The sequence below is a fragment of the Harpia harpyja genome, chromosome 13, assembly GCF_026419915.1.
Source record: "Harpia harpyja isolate bHarHar1 chromosome 13, bHarHar1 primary haplotype, whole genome shotgun sequence".
Taxonomy (NCBI): Eukaryota; Metazoa; Chordata; class Aves; order Accipitriformes; family Accipitridae; genus Harpia; species Harpia harpyja.
In genome coordinates, this window is record NC_068952.1 from 26333073 (window position 1) to 26351371 (window position 18299).

General features: G+C 38.4%; 1 protein-coding gene across 1 annotated transcript in view; it reads left to right on the forward strand.

The window, feature by feature from the left end:
- The window catches only part of RMDN2 (regulator of microtubule dynamics 2), a 52500-nt gene that overhangs the window by 18736 nt on the left and 15465 nt on the right, over nt 1-18299 (forward strand). The window contains exons 6-8 of the mRNA XM_052805401.1: nt 6951-7026; nt 8722-8799; nt 17779-17877. Coding sequence (XP_052661361.1) covers nt 6951-7026; nt 8722-8799; nt 17779-17877 — 253 coding nt within the window. The remainder of the gene's footprint in view (nt 1-6950; nt 7027-8721; nt 8800-17778; nt 17878-18299) is intronic.

Here is an 18299-nt window from a genome sequence, read left to right on the forward strand (position 1 = left end):
CTCTCTATAGAACTTACCCGCTGATAGGAGTCATATAGCACGTGTCTCATTTGGAGTGGAGTGAAGTTATCAAGTGAAAACCTAGTCATTTTACATGAAGAATCCCCCTGAACCACAGCTGCCCCCAAGACTTTTCTTCTCTATGTGAGTTACTGGGAAGCGCAGAAACAAGTTTCGCAAGACCAGGGTTGTCCATGGCAGCGGGTTCCAGAGCTGACAGTCTCTCACTGAGAGGCAACACTATGGAAGAGAATGGATTGGCTTCATTGAGGACATGAATAATTACCACTTACTTGGTGTTTTGGCTGACTTGTATTAGTAAGCCAGAAAATGGAGAAGAATATAATCATAGAAATTGTGTTAGCTTTTGTTTGTTGTAGAGTTTGTTATTCACTTCCAGGACTAAGTCAAAATGTTGACCCTTATGTTCACCTATAATTTTGTGCTAAGCTTGGGCCTGGGCTAGAACTGGTGCTTAGGGAATCTTTGATGTGCTAGTATGACTTGTACTTCTGAGTGGACTTGCTGTACTTGGTATACAAAAAATGAAAGAAGTGATAGTCCCAGGTAGAACATATTTCAGTGAGGAAGTCTAGAGATTGCAAAGATACTGAGAGGCTTGTATGTGACAAGTATGGAGTATCTAGCCAGAAGGTGTTTTGTATTACTTGAGAGGTACAAAGTATTCAGAAATGTAGAAACTTTTGTGTCTTGTGAACAAAAAATGATAAAATCACTCATAATAGGATAAAAAACTGCTCAGAAGATGGTTTCTAAGAAAGTAAACTACTATTTTGACCCAACTGGGATTAAGTTTCTTCTGGATTAACTTTTAAGACTAAGTGATATTACTACCCAGCATGATAAAGTCAAGTTCTTAAACCCATATAACTTGGTTATTTTGCAGAAATGTGGGAAGCTGTGCAGAAGCAGGAAAAATGTAGTTCTTATGGAAGAAGAACTTTTATGTTAGGTGGCATGTACACACAAAGGGATTTTACACAAACTTCCCACAAAAAAAGCGAATGTCGTACTCTCAGTAGTAGAATTATAACAGATAATCTGTCAGATTTGTAGGGTGCTATGGCAAAAAAAAAATATTTCTCTAGTGAAACAAAACTCTTCAAAATTATAGAAGATGTTGTAGGGTATTATCATACTATTAACAACTTTTAAAATTAAATTCATACTATGTTTCTAACTAAATTCTTGTAACCTTCTCCCCTTAATTATCCCTTATTTAGGCTTAGAAGAGACAGATAACTTACAAGCTACAAGCATCTGTTTCTATCATAGTCTTATTTTTCAGGAGTTGATACCTTGTGCAGAAATAATTTCAGTCAAAACTTGGTATAACAAAGTTTCAGGTTAGTAGTTATTTGCCCGGTATTTGATTCATGGAGAGACCAAAAAAGTTTTACAGCAATCTTTGTTGTTAATTATACTTAATGTTAGTCAACAATCTTTAAATTACTTAATTATTTTGGTAAAAATAATTTAAAATTTCAACTACAGAAAGACAAATTCAGAAGCTATTCTGAAAAGCTGTACCTTGTTCTGCAGTAAGTGGATCAGAGGGGTGTGTAGGTTCTTGTGTATTTCTGGTTAGAGCATTTAAATGAGAGAATGGTGGAAGGTCTGCATTAGGACTGTGTGGTTGCTGGAGTTAGTGATTAGATCTGATAAAAGCCACTTTGTGTGAAAAAAAAAAAAAATCACAATCTAGTGAGAGGTTGTTGGTGGGTTTTTTTTTTTTCTTTTCCATAGGACAGGTCAGTGGAATATTTCAGTTCAGAAATGTTGCAATGCCTCAGGGCATTTGTGGTCCCTTCTCCAGTTCTCCATCTGTTGATCTTTCTTCTCGGTGCGCATTTCCCTCCCCGCTGAAGAGAGGTAGCAGATGTTGGCACTTGCATGACACTAGCCCTTTGCAAAGGACTGAGCTCAGGTCTGTAGTCCGGCCTGTGAGGAGTATGATGCATCCCCCGGGAAAAAGTTCTTGAAATAGCAGTGCACTGGTGAAACACTGCAGCATCCTCACGCAAGTGCAAAGGAGGTAGGTTTGAAGTGTGAAAAGGACTATTTACTACGAGCTTTTTGCCAGAATGGTCACAGAGGAAATAATACTGGCAATCTAGTGATCCCTGTTTCTGTCAAGGAGAATTGTTGTGTTGCTGTCTCTGAAAGCTATTGTTTCACTCTGTTTCCACATTTGTGAAGACTATATCCTTCTAATTTCTTCAAGATTGTGTTTGCAGCTATAACAACTAAAAAAGTCTGTTATAAAAATAAATAAAAGTTAAATTTCTGGAACACAGAAATTTAACACAGTTGCAGGTTCCACAGCCTCAGAAATGCAGAACATGGCATCCACATGTTCTACTGGTGAACTTCTGTGAATATGCATTAACAGCAGCATTTTTCCTTGTTTTGGTATATTGTATGTGTTGCAATAAACTATTAAGCCAGAATTTTTAAATATCCTTACTTTTGTTTTGGTTTGGTTTGTTTTTTTACCAAAGTATGGGTTTGTTTCCTGTGTTTCTGCAAGCATCACCTACACAAGTGTGTGCCACATCTGATGTTTCCCTGGAGCTCAGCTTCAGTGCTCTGGTGAATTTTTAATATAAAAACTATATTTCTGCCAATTTCTACAATGTAGACTCAGTTGTATTCCAAGAAGAAGGGGAAAAAAAAAAAGAAAACAAAACAAACAAAAAACCCAAAACCCATGGACAAAAAAACCACCTAAAGACTTCACTTTGCACCTTGGCGCATTTTACTTTGTATATTGGCAGTCTTTCACATTCATAGCCACTGCTTCCATACCCTCACCACCATGAGGAAGCTGATATCTAACTGATACTTTTACTTTTCCGCAGAAATTTAGTATCAGATGCAATTTTATAGGTGAAATACCACGGTAGGAAAATGATAAAATTTTAAGTATGCAAAGCTGTGATCTCTGGAAGGGTAATGTAACAGGGGTCATAAACAGTAATATAATTTGTAAAATCTCCCTATATAGGAATTGATATCTCATTGAAGTCAGATTAAAAAGAAAGCCTTGAGGGTCTGGCTGCATTGCAGAGACTGTCAGAATATGTAAGTGAGGGAGTTGATGGCTAGAGAAATAAGATGGGACGCACAGGACTCTGAGCCGTGCAGAGATGGGGAGACACAAGAACAGATTTAGAGCTGGAATGGAAATGAACTTTCTTTTCACTGGGCCTCTCATGTTACCCACACATTAGCCTTTACTCATACTACCTTACATGTCAAATATGTCTAGGGTGAAGAGGAGGGAGTGAAAAATAGGTGTGAAACAGATGAAATAAATTCTTTGGTATTAGTAAATATCACAAACTCTCCTCCTGTTCACAAAGTCATACCAATTATAATTAAGAAAAACTTCCTGTTGGTACTAGGCTGCTAAAAGGGAGACCTAGACTTCTAAATGTAAGCCCTGTACCCACCCATTTCTGAAGTCTACATGAAATAAGAGGTTTTTTTGGAGTTGGGATACATGGAAGGAGATATAGAAGAGGGAAGAACAAGCCTGGGAAGACGTGTGCTATTTCTGATTTCAGCCCTGTGAAATTTATCAGGGAAAGGGTAAACTTGCTGTATTTCAATGTCCTAATGTGGCTTAATCTTGATTTGACACTTTAAATCTTTTCTGTAAATCCATCTCATATGGGATAAGCTGTGGTTGCCAGAGTCTAAGTGTTGGTGGCATCTCTCTGCATTTTTGGTATTAAAATACAGGTTGCTTGCGAACATGCTTGGTAAAACTCACTGGGTCAACCTGCTGTTCTTCCTTTTGCAGCAGGTAAGGTATGCCCCTTGCATTTTTACCTTGTCTGAATACATATAGAAGTTCTGGAACACCGGAAGGGAAAACGTTAATTCACCTTCATTTGGACCCCTCTATGTGAGGGCTACGTAGGCCCTTGGCATTCATTTCTCTCAACTAGTTCCTTGCAAGTCTGAGTTTCAGTGACATCGTTTGTAGCAAAGGGACATGGTGCTGACTTATTACTGGGTTGGTTTGATTGTGTTTGTGCTTAGAAAAGGAGTATTAATTGTGGATGATTAATCTGTATGCTTCTACACTGTTTTCAGTAACTTTTCTTCCACCTGGAAATAACATTTTTTTAATGTTAACAGAAGTACTGTGTCTGTCTCGTTGAGGTTATGATTGTTACGTTTATTTAGATGAACATGTCTGTGGCTGGTTTTTCACATTATCCAGGAGTAGCATTAGCTCAGCAGCTAAGTCACTTCCTTGCAGCACTTCGTTGGTACAATTTTCTCTTTATTTTTCTCAGTGAAGGTACTGTAAGCAGTATTTTAATGTTGATGTTCAAAGGGCGTAAGGCAGGCAGTGGTTGTGAGGAAAACCAGTATCACTTGCCCTAACAAAAGATACGTACGTTTCACCCGTTTCATAGGATATTTGCACATCATTGTGCGATAACTTTTTTATTTATTCCCCGCCCCGTGAGGAAGTAAAAAGAACTGTGAAAGGCCCAGGCCCCGAGGCTGCCTGCTGTGTCCGAGTGCCACCACGAGATGGGGCCGGTGACAACGGAGAGGGAGGCTGAGGGGCCGCGGGACCCGCGCTTTGGCCTCCGGCTGCCGGCTTTGCGGAGAGCTGGGGCCTAAATCTGGAAAGACGGTTTCGGGATCGAATGACAAGCATTTCTAGTTAGTTCCTTCCTCGTTTTCTCTGATCGTTTTCTTAGTACTACCCTTTGCATCTGTGAAGATGAAGTTTGCTTTGTTTTTTTAAAGTGTTTAAAAAGAATTTAAAACGCCTGAAAATTCTTTTCTGGAAAAAAAAAACCCAAAACCAACCCCTTTTTTTAGAAATGAAATGAATATCTGAAGTGCCATAGAACTCTAAAAACTAAATAATTGATTTATGCCAATTGCCTGCCTAGCCTGGTTCAAAAGTATAAAATAGAAAAAAAAAATCGCTAATACGTGAAAGACATTCTTATTTTTTCCTTGAAAAAATAAAATTTATTACGTTAGCTTAGTTCTCATTTATCGAAAATTTTACTGGGATTTCCCTCCCCAGAGATTTTAGCTGTAAGTAGAAGTTTTTCTTTGAACTGGTTTAAACTAAGGCCCTCTTTCTTGTCACGCACAGACAGGGAAATACTGCAAGATGCTGGATTAGCTTGTTCGCTTTTCATTGTTTTCTTTTGTAGCAGCAATCCGTTTAGCTATGGTATGCTGAGTTTATCTGATTAGCACTTAATGAGTGAAGGGAATAGGGGAAATGTTGCCTGAGTTACTTAAGCCTAATGAAGTTTTCAGTACCTCCCCCCTCTTTCTAAATACCTGAACTTTTCTGACCCCCACCCCTTGCTTTTTCCCTCAATTGCAGCTGGTTCCCATATGAAATGTGCTCCCCCAGCAGCTTTAACTGTCAGAAGTAGTGGTGCCATTGGCCGGATTTTGTTCAGTGCACATTGGTCACAACTTACATCCTGCTCAACGGTGTTTGACAGTCTGTCTGGAGCTCTTACAAATTCAACTACTGTTATGGTGACCCGCATATGGCTTACCTGGGAACACTTACTGACTAAAAATTCAACAAACTGTAGCATGAGTGTTTCTAACTTAAAACCATTAGATATAACTGTAAGCAATAAAATAATTTCTTTAGTTACGTTAGCAGTGACATTTCAATGAGGATTCACTGGAGCTTGAATAATTACATTAGATAAAGAAATTCAAGAAAGCTGAGGTTTAGTAATGCTTAAAAACTGTATGTGCCATACAGGTTGCAGGTCTGTTACTATAATTAACTCGATAAGTTTCTTGCATAACTCTCATGTTTTCCTCTGGACTTCAACTTGATTTCCCTCTTTCAGGAATAATTTTTATTTTAATTTGATATTGCATTGTAAAATTTTTAATACAAAAGCAAAGTTCTGAAAAATTTAGATAAATGATCTGTATTAGTTTATGCCACTTAAATATATCTTTGGTGGTTCTGTAAGTTTTATACAGAAACTCAAAGTTACCTTAATACCAATGAAAATACATCCAAGGAAAAGGACAATTGACATCTGTGCATGAGATTGCTTATGCATAGTAGGTTCTATAGCTCTTGTAATAAAGAAAAAGCAATAGAAGTTTAGGTGGAGTGTCAGTAAGATAATAGCATTGCTTAGAAAATCTGAACCTTTATAGGTAGGAACCTCTGAAAATATTTTCAGTTATACCTGCTTAACAATACAAATTTTTAATAGAAATGATCTCACATTTCTTTTATCACTGTCAGTGTCCCCAATTTATAATAATAATAGTAATAATAATAATCTTAGCAGTAGACAGCTAGTAATAGCAGTAGTGATTCTATTATAGCAGAATGTGTGTGTATGTTTTTAAATAATTTTAAAGATATTAGAAGAATGCTAGAGGTGCGGGAATGCACCAAGATGCTTGAGAATGGTAGAAGATGACTGTGAACGATTTTTGAGGTCTGCACAGCTTCCTGCTGAGCACACCCCAAGGATTTGCCTTCCCAGGTGAGGTACTGCAGCTGATGGTGTTAATGTTCCCAGTGCATTGCAATGCAGAGTGCAATGTGTCCAGTTAAACTGCTGTCAATGTTGGAGCAAGTCTGGAAGTGTTGCAGTCTGATCTAAATGGTAGAAATTTTGGAGGAGGAATCCCTGTTTTTTCATTTCACTCTCAGCCCAAACAGTGTCACTTAAACTTCTTGTTTTCATTATTGTATTGTTTTGGTTTGGTTTTTTTGTCTGCTCCTGAATATGTACAGCTCATGCCAAACTTCTATCCAGCCATCAAGATGGAAGAAAAACAGGTGTTAATCTGTGAATTAGGTATTGAAATATTTTGTAATTTGATTCAAAGGTTTATTTAAATCACGAAAAGTATGTGTGTGTGTTTTTCTTTTCCCCTCTCAGGTTTGCAATTATGTGTGGCTATATGTCTCAGTTTGAAAGTGTACAAAACAAAATCAGGAATGGTTATCTCTTTAAGGTATGTTTTTGTAGGGTTTGGGGTTTTTTTAAGCTATTCCTTTAAATTATTTCCTTATATAGTGTCTAAGACAGATTTTTTGCAACACAGTAATTCAGCCTCACAGGTCTATTTTGGTACCAATGTTAAAGTGAAAAAGTTATTTTTATGTATGCAAATAGATTATGTGCTTACAAAATATAAGAACTAAGGTAGGATTCTGGGAACAGCATTAAGATTTCAGTTTTATTTTGTAGTCAAAGGGGGGAGGAAAATGGAGTGACAATTCTGTTTAGAAAATAAAAACATATGAAATAACTAAGTGATGAACTAACACAGTTCTGCAATCATTCTTCATGCCACCCTTAAGAAGTAATATTTGTTTTAACACTGTCCTTTCAAAGCTAATTGTGGTTTTTAGGGTTAGCAGTTTGTGTTACATGTGCTACTCTCCCCCTCCTTGTCCTTGGCATTGCTTAGGTGCTTTCCATCCCTTGCCCTCTGAGCCGGTGTCCCCCCTTTCTGGGTGTCAGTGAGAGGCAGCAGATGTGTTCCACTTCCCAGGGAATGCCTGGGATGGGTCTCTATCACATCACGTCCATGTTAGGGCTTTGAGTGTTGCGGAGCTTTCCGATGAGAGAGCATTAATTACATCTGAGCTGTGCCAAGTGAGCTAAGCCCGGAGCGCTGGGACAAGGTAGGAACAAAGGGAAAATGACAAATAACAGAAGTGCTGCAGCTGTGTAAGGATGGACTTTAAAAAGAGCCCACGGTGTTAGCAGTAGACTTTTCAGGGAGGTTTTTCTCTTCAGAAGTAATTACTGAAATCTGTGTGAATCATTTGGAAATGTTAAGGATTTGGGAAAATAATAATATGAAAACATAGCTCCTATCTGAATAGTCTGTGGACAAAATGATAGAATTATAGGCTCTTAGATCTGTATAACTCGGATATTTTAGTGACTGGCTTAATTAGAAAACCAGAGATATCTGGGGGGGGAGGAAGAAATTTTAGAAGTGAAATTTATTTTGAGAGGCAAATGGTAGTTAGGGGTGAAATAACATATTTCTTTTTTCTTCAAACTCAGGTTGAGCAATAAAAGCTTTCTTTAGTAAATTAAAGAGTGAAATAAAGATACTTATGACCTGTAATGAAAATGGTTTTGGAAGAAGCACATCATAAGAGGCTTTCTAGGTTTTATGGTTTCACTATAAACAGAATAATTTTATTTTCTGAATTTTACATTATAGTAACAATTTGTTGTGTCATGTACTATTTCATTGGGGCAGTCACATTCCAGGGTGGAAGAGACTATGCTTCAGTGCTGGGTGCTGGCATGGAAGATCTGTCAAAGAAAGTGGTTGCTTTCTCACTGATTTGGTGTGTGACAGTTTCCTAATACTAACTGTAAATAAAATGAATTTAATTGAAGTTGTTGCCTTTTTAAAACAAAAGTTCTTGAGTTCTTTTATAGCTGCTTAGTCATATTCTAAGTACAGTATGCCTTCTTGCATTGTGTGTAAAGTTGCTAAATAATTTTGTTTATGGTTTCCCTCCATGAGAAAGGGGTTTGCTAGTTAAAATATTTTAGGATGTTAGAAAAGAATTGCAGCAGAAGAGGATTTCTGAATTTGTTTATGATTAACAGCAAACTTAGAATGTAAACACACTTGCCAAACAAACATCTAAAGTGACACTGATTTTCTTTCTAATAGGAGCACCTAGACAAAGCAATTGAACTTAAGCCTCAAGATCCTTTTTTATATTACCTAAACGGAAGATGGTGCTATTCAGTAAGTTGTTTTTTTATCTAACGTATGAATTGAGTATACTGAAAAATGATAATGCATTTGAAATGAAATAATGGGACTTAAAGTAGGTGTTTATTGAAGTAGATGTTTTGAGCTAAATGAAGCAGTACATTTACATTTCCTGAATTAACTTCTGCATGTGTGATGTTAACTGCTGACCCTTCCTGTCATGTACATTAAGTAAGCTGTGCTTGTGTGTCCCTCATTGTTGTGTTCAGATTTCCTATCTGAATGTATGAATGAAAAGTAATTGATATTTGGAAGGGAGGAAGGGTGACCACTGGTATTGTAAGCCTTGATTTCACAGAATCATAGAATGGTTTGGGTTGGAAGGGACCTTAAAGATCATCTAGTTCCAACCCCCCTGCCATGGGCAGGGACACCTTCCACTAGACCAGGTTGCTCAAAGCCCCATCCAGCCTGGCCTTGAACACTCCCAGGGACGGGGCATCCACAACTTCTCTGGGCAACCTGTTCCAGTGTCTTCACCACCCTCACAGTGAAGAACCTCTTCCTAAGATCTAATCTAAATCTACCCTCTTTCAGTTTAAAGCCATTACCCCTTGTCCTATCACTACATGCCCTTGTAAAAAAGTCCCTCTCCAGCTTTCTTGTAGGCCCCCTTTAGGTACTGGCTACAAGGTCTCCCTGGATCCTTCTCTTCTCCAGGCTGAACAATGCCAACTCTATCAGCCAGTCCTCATAGGGGAGGTGTTCCAGCCCCCTGATCATCTTTGTGGCCTTCCTCTGTACCTGCTCCAGCAAGTCCACATCTTTCTTACATTGCTGGCCCCAGAGCTGAATGTAGTACTGCAGGTGGGGTCTCATGAAAGCGGAGTAGTTCTTTATTCTGCCACAAACTTTCTGAGTGACCTTGGGCTAGTAACATAGTTTTTGGTAACTTTATTCCTCATTTATAACTGAAGTTAAAGGCATTTATATGCTGTGGGATTATGGCTGTGGCAGCAAGGCTACCATACTTGCTTGGTAAATTCCAGGAGAATGTCACAACAAAGATGCAGGCATAAAAATCTATAATTCAACATAAAGTTTTGCAAGAGGTACAATTTGTGTTATGCCAACACAACAGGCGCTTTTAAATATTGTGTTAATGGCATAGTGATAAGTACTCATATGAAAAACTAGAATAATTGTTTTACAAGCTTAGCTGGTTTTTTGTTTTTTTGTTTTTTTTTTTCAAAAATGGTGCTTGTGCTCGTAATATGAGAGTTGTCTTATTCTTAAGCCCACATCTTTGATGGCTCAGATGGCTATACTTATTGCTTCATCCTTAGTGCTGTGAGGAATCTTTCATCAGAAGAAAATGTTCTTGCATAGTCTATGCTGTAAAATATCACTGGGAGGCTTCTCAGAATAATAACTGCTAATGCACAGTGAATTCCAGCCCTGTCTTTTTCCTCCAGCTACTTCCAGTGCTAGTCACTACAAAGTGACTGCAAACTGGAAAGAAGGAGTTGCTGTGATACACTGCAGACTTTGTCTTTATCTGCAACAAGACTTAATGCAAAGTAATCTTTCAGCAGTTTTTTCAGATCATATATTTAACTTTCAAAGAGCTTTCAGCAACTACATTTTTTCTCAGTTGATTTGAATAAAGAATGACACCAACTTTTTCAAAGAGCTTTTCATTTTGCTTTTCGTCACCTGGTATTCTTGAATATCAGCATTAGCTATGCAAAAGTGAGGTGCTGAAGATTGTCCTACAGTATGCTTGCTGTCCTGCCTTTGAAGAGCATCCCTCTCACCAGTGATTCCTTAAGCAGTTTTATACCATGCTGTGTCCAACAGCTGACTGCAGCTTCCATTTATGTCAAACACTCCCAGATCTTTTTCATGGCTTATTTCTCACTTGAGCTATCGTTTTTGGAAACTTAACATGTCATCTCAGTATACCTCACTTTGTTCTTACTGCACTGCTTTTTTACTCTTGTTTCATTTTAGTGACAATCACCACTTCCTGACTAATACATGTGGTTTCTTGCACTATATCATTACAAACTCATGTTCCACACTTGCAACATCTATGCAGGGCCTCCTTACTGAACACTGAAGCCACAGATAAGCATTTGCTTTAGGGTATGACCTGACCTGCATTTTATTAAGTGAAACAATCCACCTAAACAGATGTAGCCACTGAAATACTTAAGGATTGATTTCCAATTTCTCTTTTTCTTCTTCTTTTTTTTTTTTTTAATTCTTGCCTTCTGTGACTGCCATGACAAAACAGTAGGCTGAAACACTTTGGCCATGCACGTGATATAGATAGTTGTTGGAACTTGTGGAAGATGTGGCAAATTCCTTGGTCCTATTCTGCAGACTGTGGTGTTTCATGCTGTGGTAATTATCCCAGAAGTAGACTGTTGGCTATGGCATTGGTTCCAAATACTTCTTCAGGGTAGGGATTATGATAGAGTGCTTGAAAAATTCATTTATCACTCCTTCTCTGTACTGGTACCTGTAGATGGAGTGATAATGCTCCTCTTAGACCCTCTGTTTTTCCTGTTTAGTCCAGCTGCAGTTGAGGCTGGGAAGGCTGTGTTGTCCAACGTGAGGAAATTAAAGAAGGAAAAGGGATGTCTGAAGAAAGAAGGTTAGTTTTTACAGTTAGCCTAGCTGACTTTGGAGTCAAGTTAGGATTGGCCACAATATTTGTTCTTTCGCAAGTGTTACTTCCAGGGGTATTATTGTCTAATTTCAGTCACGTATTCTTTTACTGAAGCAGCGTAGTTAAAAAAGATAGCCTATAAAGTATCAAACACTACTTTTGGTAACGCTTTTGGGAAACCTGAGGTACTTAAGTCTTCCTAGTATAGTCAGACATTTCCCATTAACTCCCCATTTAATGTTGGGGATCTTATTGCTATATTCTAGCACTGGTTTTTGGCCTGATAAACTGGAAAAAATAAGTATAGCATAAGAGACTGTAAAAGGGGATGCTTCATTCAAGTGTTGTAACTCAGGATTCCAATTCATTTTCACAAATGACAATCAGCTGAACAGACTTTTAGGTAAAAAGTATAGTGGAGGCAAATGGAGAAGATTTCTTGAAGGCTGAAATCTATATCCAGAGACTGCATGCTGTACTAGTAAAAGCTATTTGATTTGCGGAGTTTTGCCAGAATTTGGCTCTGACTACCATTTCTCACCTTCCTCAGTGTAACACAGTCCTTTGCAAAGAACAATGGTACAGCAATGCCAAGTTTTTTACTCAGTATTTATTCTTGCTGGGCCAGATCCAAAGCTGATGCAAAGTGTCATAGCACCTTCCAGCAGAAAGGATGAGCTGGATTTTCACTGCCTCACAGCAATGGGGGTTTGTCTCTGATGCAGAGCCAGTGGCAGTTGTGTGCCACATTGTCTAAAAATCAATTTTTGCTGTTTCTTATTTCTCCTACCATTATAAAGTCAGTAGAGCTATACAAAAGAGGAAGATTCTGTTCTGATATGTGTATCATCTCAGCTTTGTTAGAAAATTACTTCTGGTCTCACAATCAGGTAGGCAAGATTGTCACCAATCATTTCATAGATGTTATGATGGGCAAAATTTTGCCTGAGACGCATGCTGTGTATACAAGAAGCCACGTATAGCTCTAATGTTTTTTGTTTTGTTTTACAGGGGTGACAAGGGGAAACCCCCCCCCCCTATTTATTTACGCATTGAGCAAACATAATTGAACACCACCAGTAATGGATAACTGCAGAACCCTACCAATAGTTATTTTAATATTCTTTTTGCCAGAGCTGATGTGAACTTCTCTGTAGTGGTAATTTTTTTCCAGGGTAGTCTTAGTGATAATGTTAGGAAAAGATGATTACCATATAATTGTAATGAAGATACTTTAAAATACCTAGTAAGCAAAGTAAACCAGTGTTTAGTATGTAGAAGAGATGTTACTATTCCAAAGAAAAACAACTGCAGCAAAATAGTTTTCATTTAAAATGTCTTTGGTGATGGACGAATCTTTTTCTTCTCAGCCTTCTGTGACAAAACCAGGCTTTATTAAGTACGTAACTTTTAGGGAAGGTTTAATGTTTTAAATATACACTCAGCTTGGTTCATATGATTTAAAATAAGTACAGTGCTTAGAAACTTTGAAGTTTCAGCTTTGTTTTTATTAAGGGAAAGTGAAAACTACTTTGCTCTTCAGATCAGCAAGAAGTATTTATTGGAAGTGAATTGATCTGTGGTACATGGTGTATAGGAATTTGTTTTCTTTCCTTAGAGTTTTGGGCGCAATTATCTGATAATCCTTTGTAATTTTGTGTTGGTGAGTTTTTTTAGTGTTTAAATGTTTAGAATAGCTTTTAAAATGGAGTACGTATCTAGTTGAGACTTATGGCTACTTGCCATTACAGGGCTGGCACAGAACAGTTAGCGTATACTTGTGAAACTGGATTGGAGCCTCTGGTAAATGTTAGTGGGGTGTTAAAAAATAGATCTCTTGGGATTTCCTTTTTGCATGTTACATGCTATGTGTTGGATTCATCTCTGGTGTGTCTGTCTGGGTAACATCAGGGAACAAATTGACCCAGTTCCTTTGTCTGTGTGCTCTGTAAGTCTGCTCCCCTTACTGGAAAGTGAAAGGCCCAGGGAATTCAAGTTGGATAAATGCCTAAATGCCTGCGCAGACTGTCCTGGTTCCTCAGCTGGCAAGAAAGAGAATATTTGTGTTGGAAGCCAGTATTTTAAAGCTGCTGTCCAGTTATTAATCTCTTCCAGAAATCAAAACATTGCAAAATTATTTAATACAATTTTACATTAATATGTTGTAATAAAAAAGAAAAAGCAACTCTCTGGGGATATTTAAGTAGATGCCATTAATATTTTACTGAAGCTGGATCAATGGCATGATTTTCCTTTATGGAAGACAATTGTGTGATCTGTCTTCAGTGAGCTATTAGCAAGGAAACATTGGAGGAGGACATCCTTTAGGGCCGCAAGTCAATCCTGGCTGAATTTTCAATCCAAGTGGGTTAGTTTCCTTGGTACCAACATCCTGGAGTTTGAAAAGAGCTGTAAATGGGCAGTGTTTGCATCTCATAAAAACCAAACAGAAGACAAAACCAAAAAACCCCAAACTCCAGCCAGTGTTTTAGTTCATATGGGATTTTTGCTGATCCTAGACTAAGGAAGGGAAAGGTATGTTAGGAAATCCCTTTTCCCAGTATTTAGGGGAGAACCAGATTTTCTTCCTTGGTCTTCAGAGGAACAAGAGGCCTGATAGGAACGTGCAAGGTATGAACTTTCTGGGTGGCTTTCTTCCATTTCTGGTACTAGTAGAGATTTGGGTAGAATAAATCAATGAGAGCTAGCTGTTTGACAGATCTATAGAGAGATCGTTCAAGATGACCATCTCTGTTAGCTTTGGCATACTGAAGAGTGGCCTGCTCTCCTTGACAGAGGCCAGGCTGTTGTGGTGACCCACTCCCCTCCAGCCCTAGGGAAGTTCAAGAGTTGGCTGATGATCCCTCAGGCCCTTGTTTTTCGCTCTTGAGCGAGTGGGACTAGCTCTCCTCAAGTATAGCAGCTGGGGAGCAATGTTCCTCGAGTGACCCAATACATTAAAACCTGATATTTCATGGAAACACAGTGTTCCTTGCAGTGCTCTTAGGAATTTTAAGGCTGGTGGGAGGACTGACGTCAGGGCTTGGGAGACCTGAAAAAACAAAACTCACTTAAGATTTGGAAATCATCTGTAGGGCAAGGGCAATCTTCATTCTTTAATTTTGTTGTTGTAGCTATTACTTGCTGCAGTAGCTGTTTTTCTTACTACTTTCTGCTGTCCTATACCATTCTTAAAACATGCATTAGATGGAATCATGGTTCCGCTGAAGTTGATGACAGTTACAGTCTCTTTATACCTGATTTTGTATGGACCTCCAGATACGCTTTGCACTATTTGGAATAACCTTAACTGTAGAAGTCAAATTTGCACTACACTAGAGCATGCTACACCAGGGTTCCTGTTGCCTGTGCTTGCTCACACACAGAGAATGCTTAATAAAGTTAGTTGGCATAGTAGGAATGATGTTTCCATTTCACTGAACATGGCATAAGATTTATTCTAATAAAGTTATTTCAAATTAAAGACTGTGCTTGTGTGTGTTTAGGGGAAGGGTATAATTTCCTGTTCATCATTATTGCTGCAGGACACAATTTTGTGTCTTGCATAAAACAGGTCTTTTCCATTTGTCCCAGCTCAGTCATAGGGGAGTGCAGACTGACTCAGGTGGGGTGTGGTTAAGCTGTTGTGATGGGATTCACCTCATCTGTCTCTAGCCATCCACAAGGTATAACTGTCTATGCTCCTTTTGTAGTTGAAGGAAAGAAAGAAGAGAAAGAAAGGAGTGTTTATCCCAGGCTAATGTAGTTGAAGAAGAATTGCCTAATGGAGATGCCTCTCTCTGTATCGACCATGCAAGGAGCCTGGACAACTCACATAAACTAGGCACTTCATTTATGGATGGCTAGAGTTAGCTGCAATGAATTCATCAAGCCAGTGGCATATAAGCCTGACTGCTCAAAACATTATAGAACTCTCAGACTATCTGTGTAATAGTCACACAGTATAATGCTGGAGCCAGTGCACGTTAAAGAAAACTCACTATTGTGCATGCATGTATTTAACTTTTAAACATTGTTTTACGTTGGTGGGATTTGTAATATAAAAATGGCCAAATGCATATATGTTTGGGCTTTTTTTTAAGTTTGAATAGTGCAAAGCAGCACCCAAGCCAGACAAAATAAGGACTAAAACCTCAGTAAATCAGTTCTGATTAAATCTTGTAAGAAAATAAAACAACTGCCAGGAAGAGCTTGTGTTTTCAATAGGTAATTATAACTCCACATGGAAAAACTGCAATATTGTTTCTTCAGTATTGCGTAACAGCAGACACGTGTGTGGTAATTATATCTGTGCAGTGTATGTGTATCTACAGGGTGTTCTGTGGTCTTGCAGAAAACAGTGTAAGCATATACATTCCCTTAATTTTTTTCCCTCTCTTCCTCCCTCTGTAACCTACCTCTGTCTTGTTGTCATGGTCCTAGAAATATAGAAACCCCCTTCCTATTCCAAAAGAATAGAGAACACTGCAGCAGTAGATTGGTGTGAAGAAATCAATACTTTTGTAAAAATCCTTTTAATATCTCTCACAGAATATGTCTCAGAAACTATAGAGCAACTAGGGAAATGAAGTGTGTGAGGGAATTATATACATACCTACAATGTGAAGTTTCAACCAGCATGCTGCAGTTTGTAACATAGTGTGAAGGCGCTGCAATGCAGAGAGGGGAGACATCTTGTTGCTTCAAACAGTAAGAACTCTGGGATTGCTGGAGAGCTTTTGTAAAAAACACTTTATTCCCTTAGAATAGGCTTCAAGAGTAGGATATGTGAGAGAGAGCGAGCATGAAATAAAGCTTTATTTTCTTAATATTGTTTCTCTCTGGAATATAATTTCTAGTGGTTTTGTGTGAAAGACTTACTGACGGCATTCAACGAATAAGGCATTGGTCCCGGCTGAACAACTAGCAAGACTTGACAGAAGGCATCCGCCTTCTGTCTCCAAGCAATGTTGCTCCTATGTAGCTAGAGTCGTTGGGGCCAGATGAGAAAACATGGTCCTGTGCGTTTTCCTGTTGTGTGCTGGCCTGTATTTGTGCTCTTTGCAATGGTATTTTTAGGAGCGTTTGCAACAGGAAATACATAGAGCTTGATGTCTGTTCAAAAGAGAAGCAGTCTGGTTTATGGCTGTGGATAATTATGTGTGGATGGATTCTTATATTTTACCATAATTAACTGGCATCTACTGAATAATTGCTGGATTTAGCTGGAGAAGGCGGGGGAGCAGCAACAGCCCTGAAGAGATTGGGAAGCCAGGGAATGAGGCAGGAATAATCTAAAGCTATCCAAAACCATTTTAATTTTTACAGCAGTAGGACAGACTTGAGTTCAAGGCTCAACTCTGTTACTTGAATTGCAGATCCCTCTGAAAAAGACATGTCCCTATGTGACTCATATTTTACCTCCAGGTCTCTGATGACATGCTTGCTTTCTTTGCCTGTGTGTACCCCTTCTTTGTGTTGCCTCTGCATAGATCAGGCCAGAAATTGCTAGAAAACCACAGAACCTTGTTTTTTGCCATTTTTAAACTCAGCTGTACACTGTGATAGGAGCCATCAGTGCTGTGGTTCAAATACTGATGTGAAGGCAAAAAGTCCTGACTTTTCTTTACAGATGCAGTAGAAGTGTCCAAAGGAGGGTGGCTTCACTTCTCTATTTAAACAGACTCCAGTCTCACATTGCATTTCTTAGCAGCTCCATCCTTCATAAGAGATGTGAGGTGTGTTTTGCTAGCTTAGGTGATGGAGCCAAATACCTTATGGCAATAACCAGAGCAGTTTCTGTCAAGTGTTAGTATATGTAAGGGAAGAAGTCATGTACATTGTGTGGCAATATGGCAGTTCCCTAAAGTCCTTTTATAGCAGCCCATCTTCCTTAAATGAGAAGAGGTCTTTGGCAAGTGTTACTTGTCAGAATTGAAGAGTAAAAAATGAAGCCTATTTCTTAACAGTGGTTGTCACCAGCTTCTGTGTAATAAATGAACTTGTTTTACAAGCGCCAAAAGCACTCGCACTTTGGCTGTAGCAACAGCTTTTTGTAATGTTGAAAAGTAGTCAAGTACATGGACTATCATGGTAAGCTGTCTGTCTCATGAAAACCTTAACAGGTTTAAAGCACTGTTTCTAATCTAAAATCCAAAAGACTATGCTTTCAGCTGGCAAATCGACAGTATATAACATTCCTTGACAGGTTCTTTGGCAAAATAGGTTGTATAAGTAGTACAGTGGCATAGTACAGTATTTACTCCAAAACTGAGAAGCAACTCTAAAGACTTTTAAATTTTTTTTCTTTTCTTTTTTTTTTTTTTTTATTATAGGTAGCTCAGTTGTCTTGGATTGAAAAGAAAGTAGCTGCTGCTCTCTTTGGGACTCCACCAACTTCAACAGTAGAAGAAGCATTGCAGAATTTCCTTAAGGTAAGTCCTAGCCAAGGGTTTTCCTGTGTGACTGTTTACCAGCTGCTGTGACGGTTGTCAAGATGTCTGTTCAACAGGTTATGTTCAGTAGCTATAAATCCAGGGCTCTCCAAAATACCACAGAGCACTCTACTAAAATATTTTTTTTCTATTTTAAAATTAGTTTGGAGATAAGTAGCTAGCACCTTTCTTCTTCTTTAGTTTTAGGGAATTCTTCAATGACTTGCCATGGTTAATAGTACTGGATTTAATGTGAGATGGATATAGATTAGTTATATATGCCATTGAAACAAATTAACCATAGTGATAACTGGCAATTTGCCCGTTTCTGCAAGAGGGTTAATATAGGCAAGGAAAACTTTGACATTGTGATATGTCTCTTTCTGATCTGAAGCTTTTTTCATTGAATTTCAGTAGAAGCC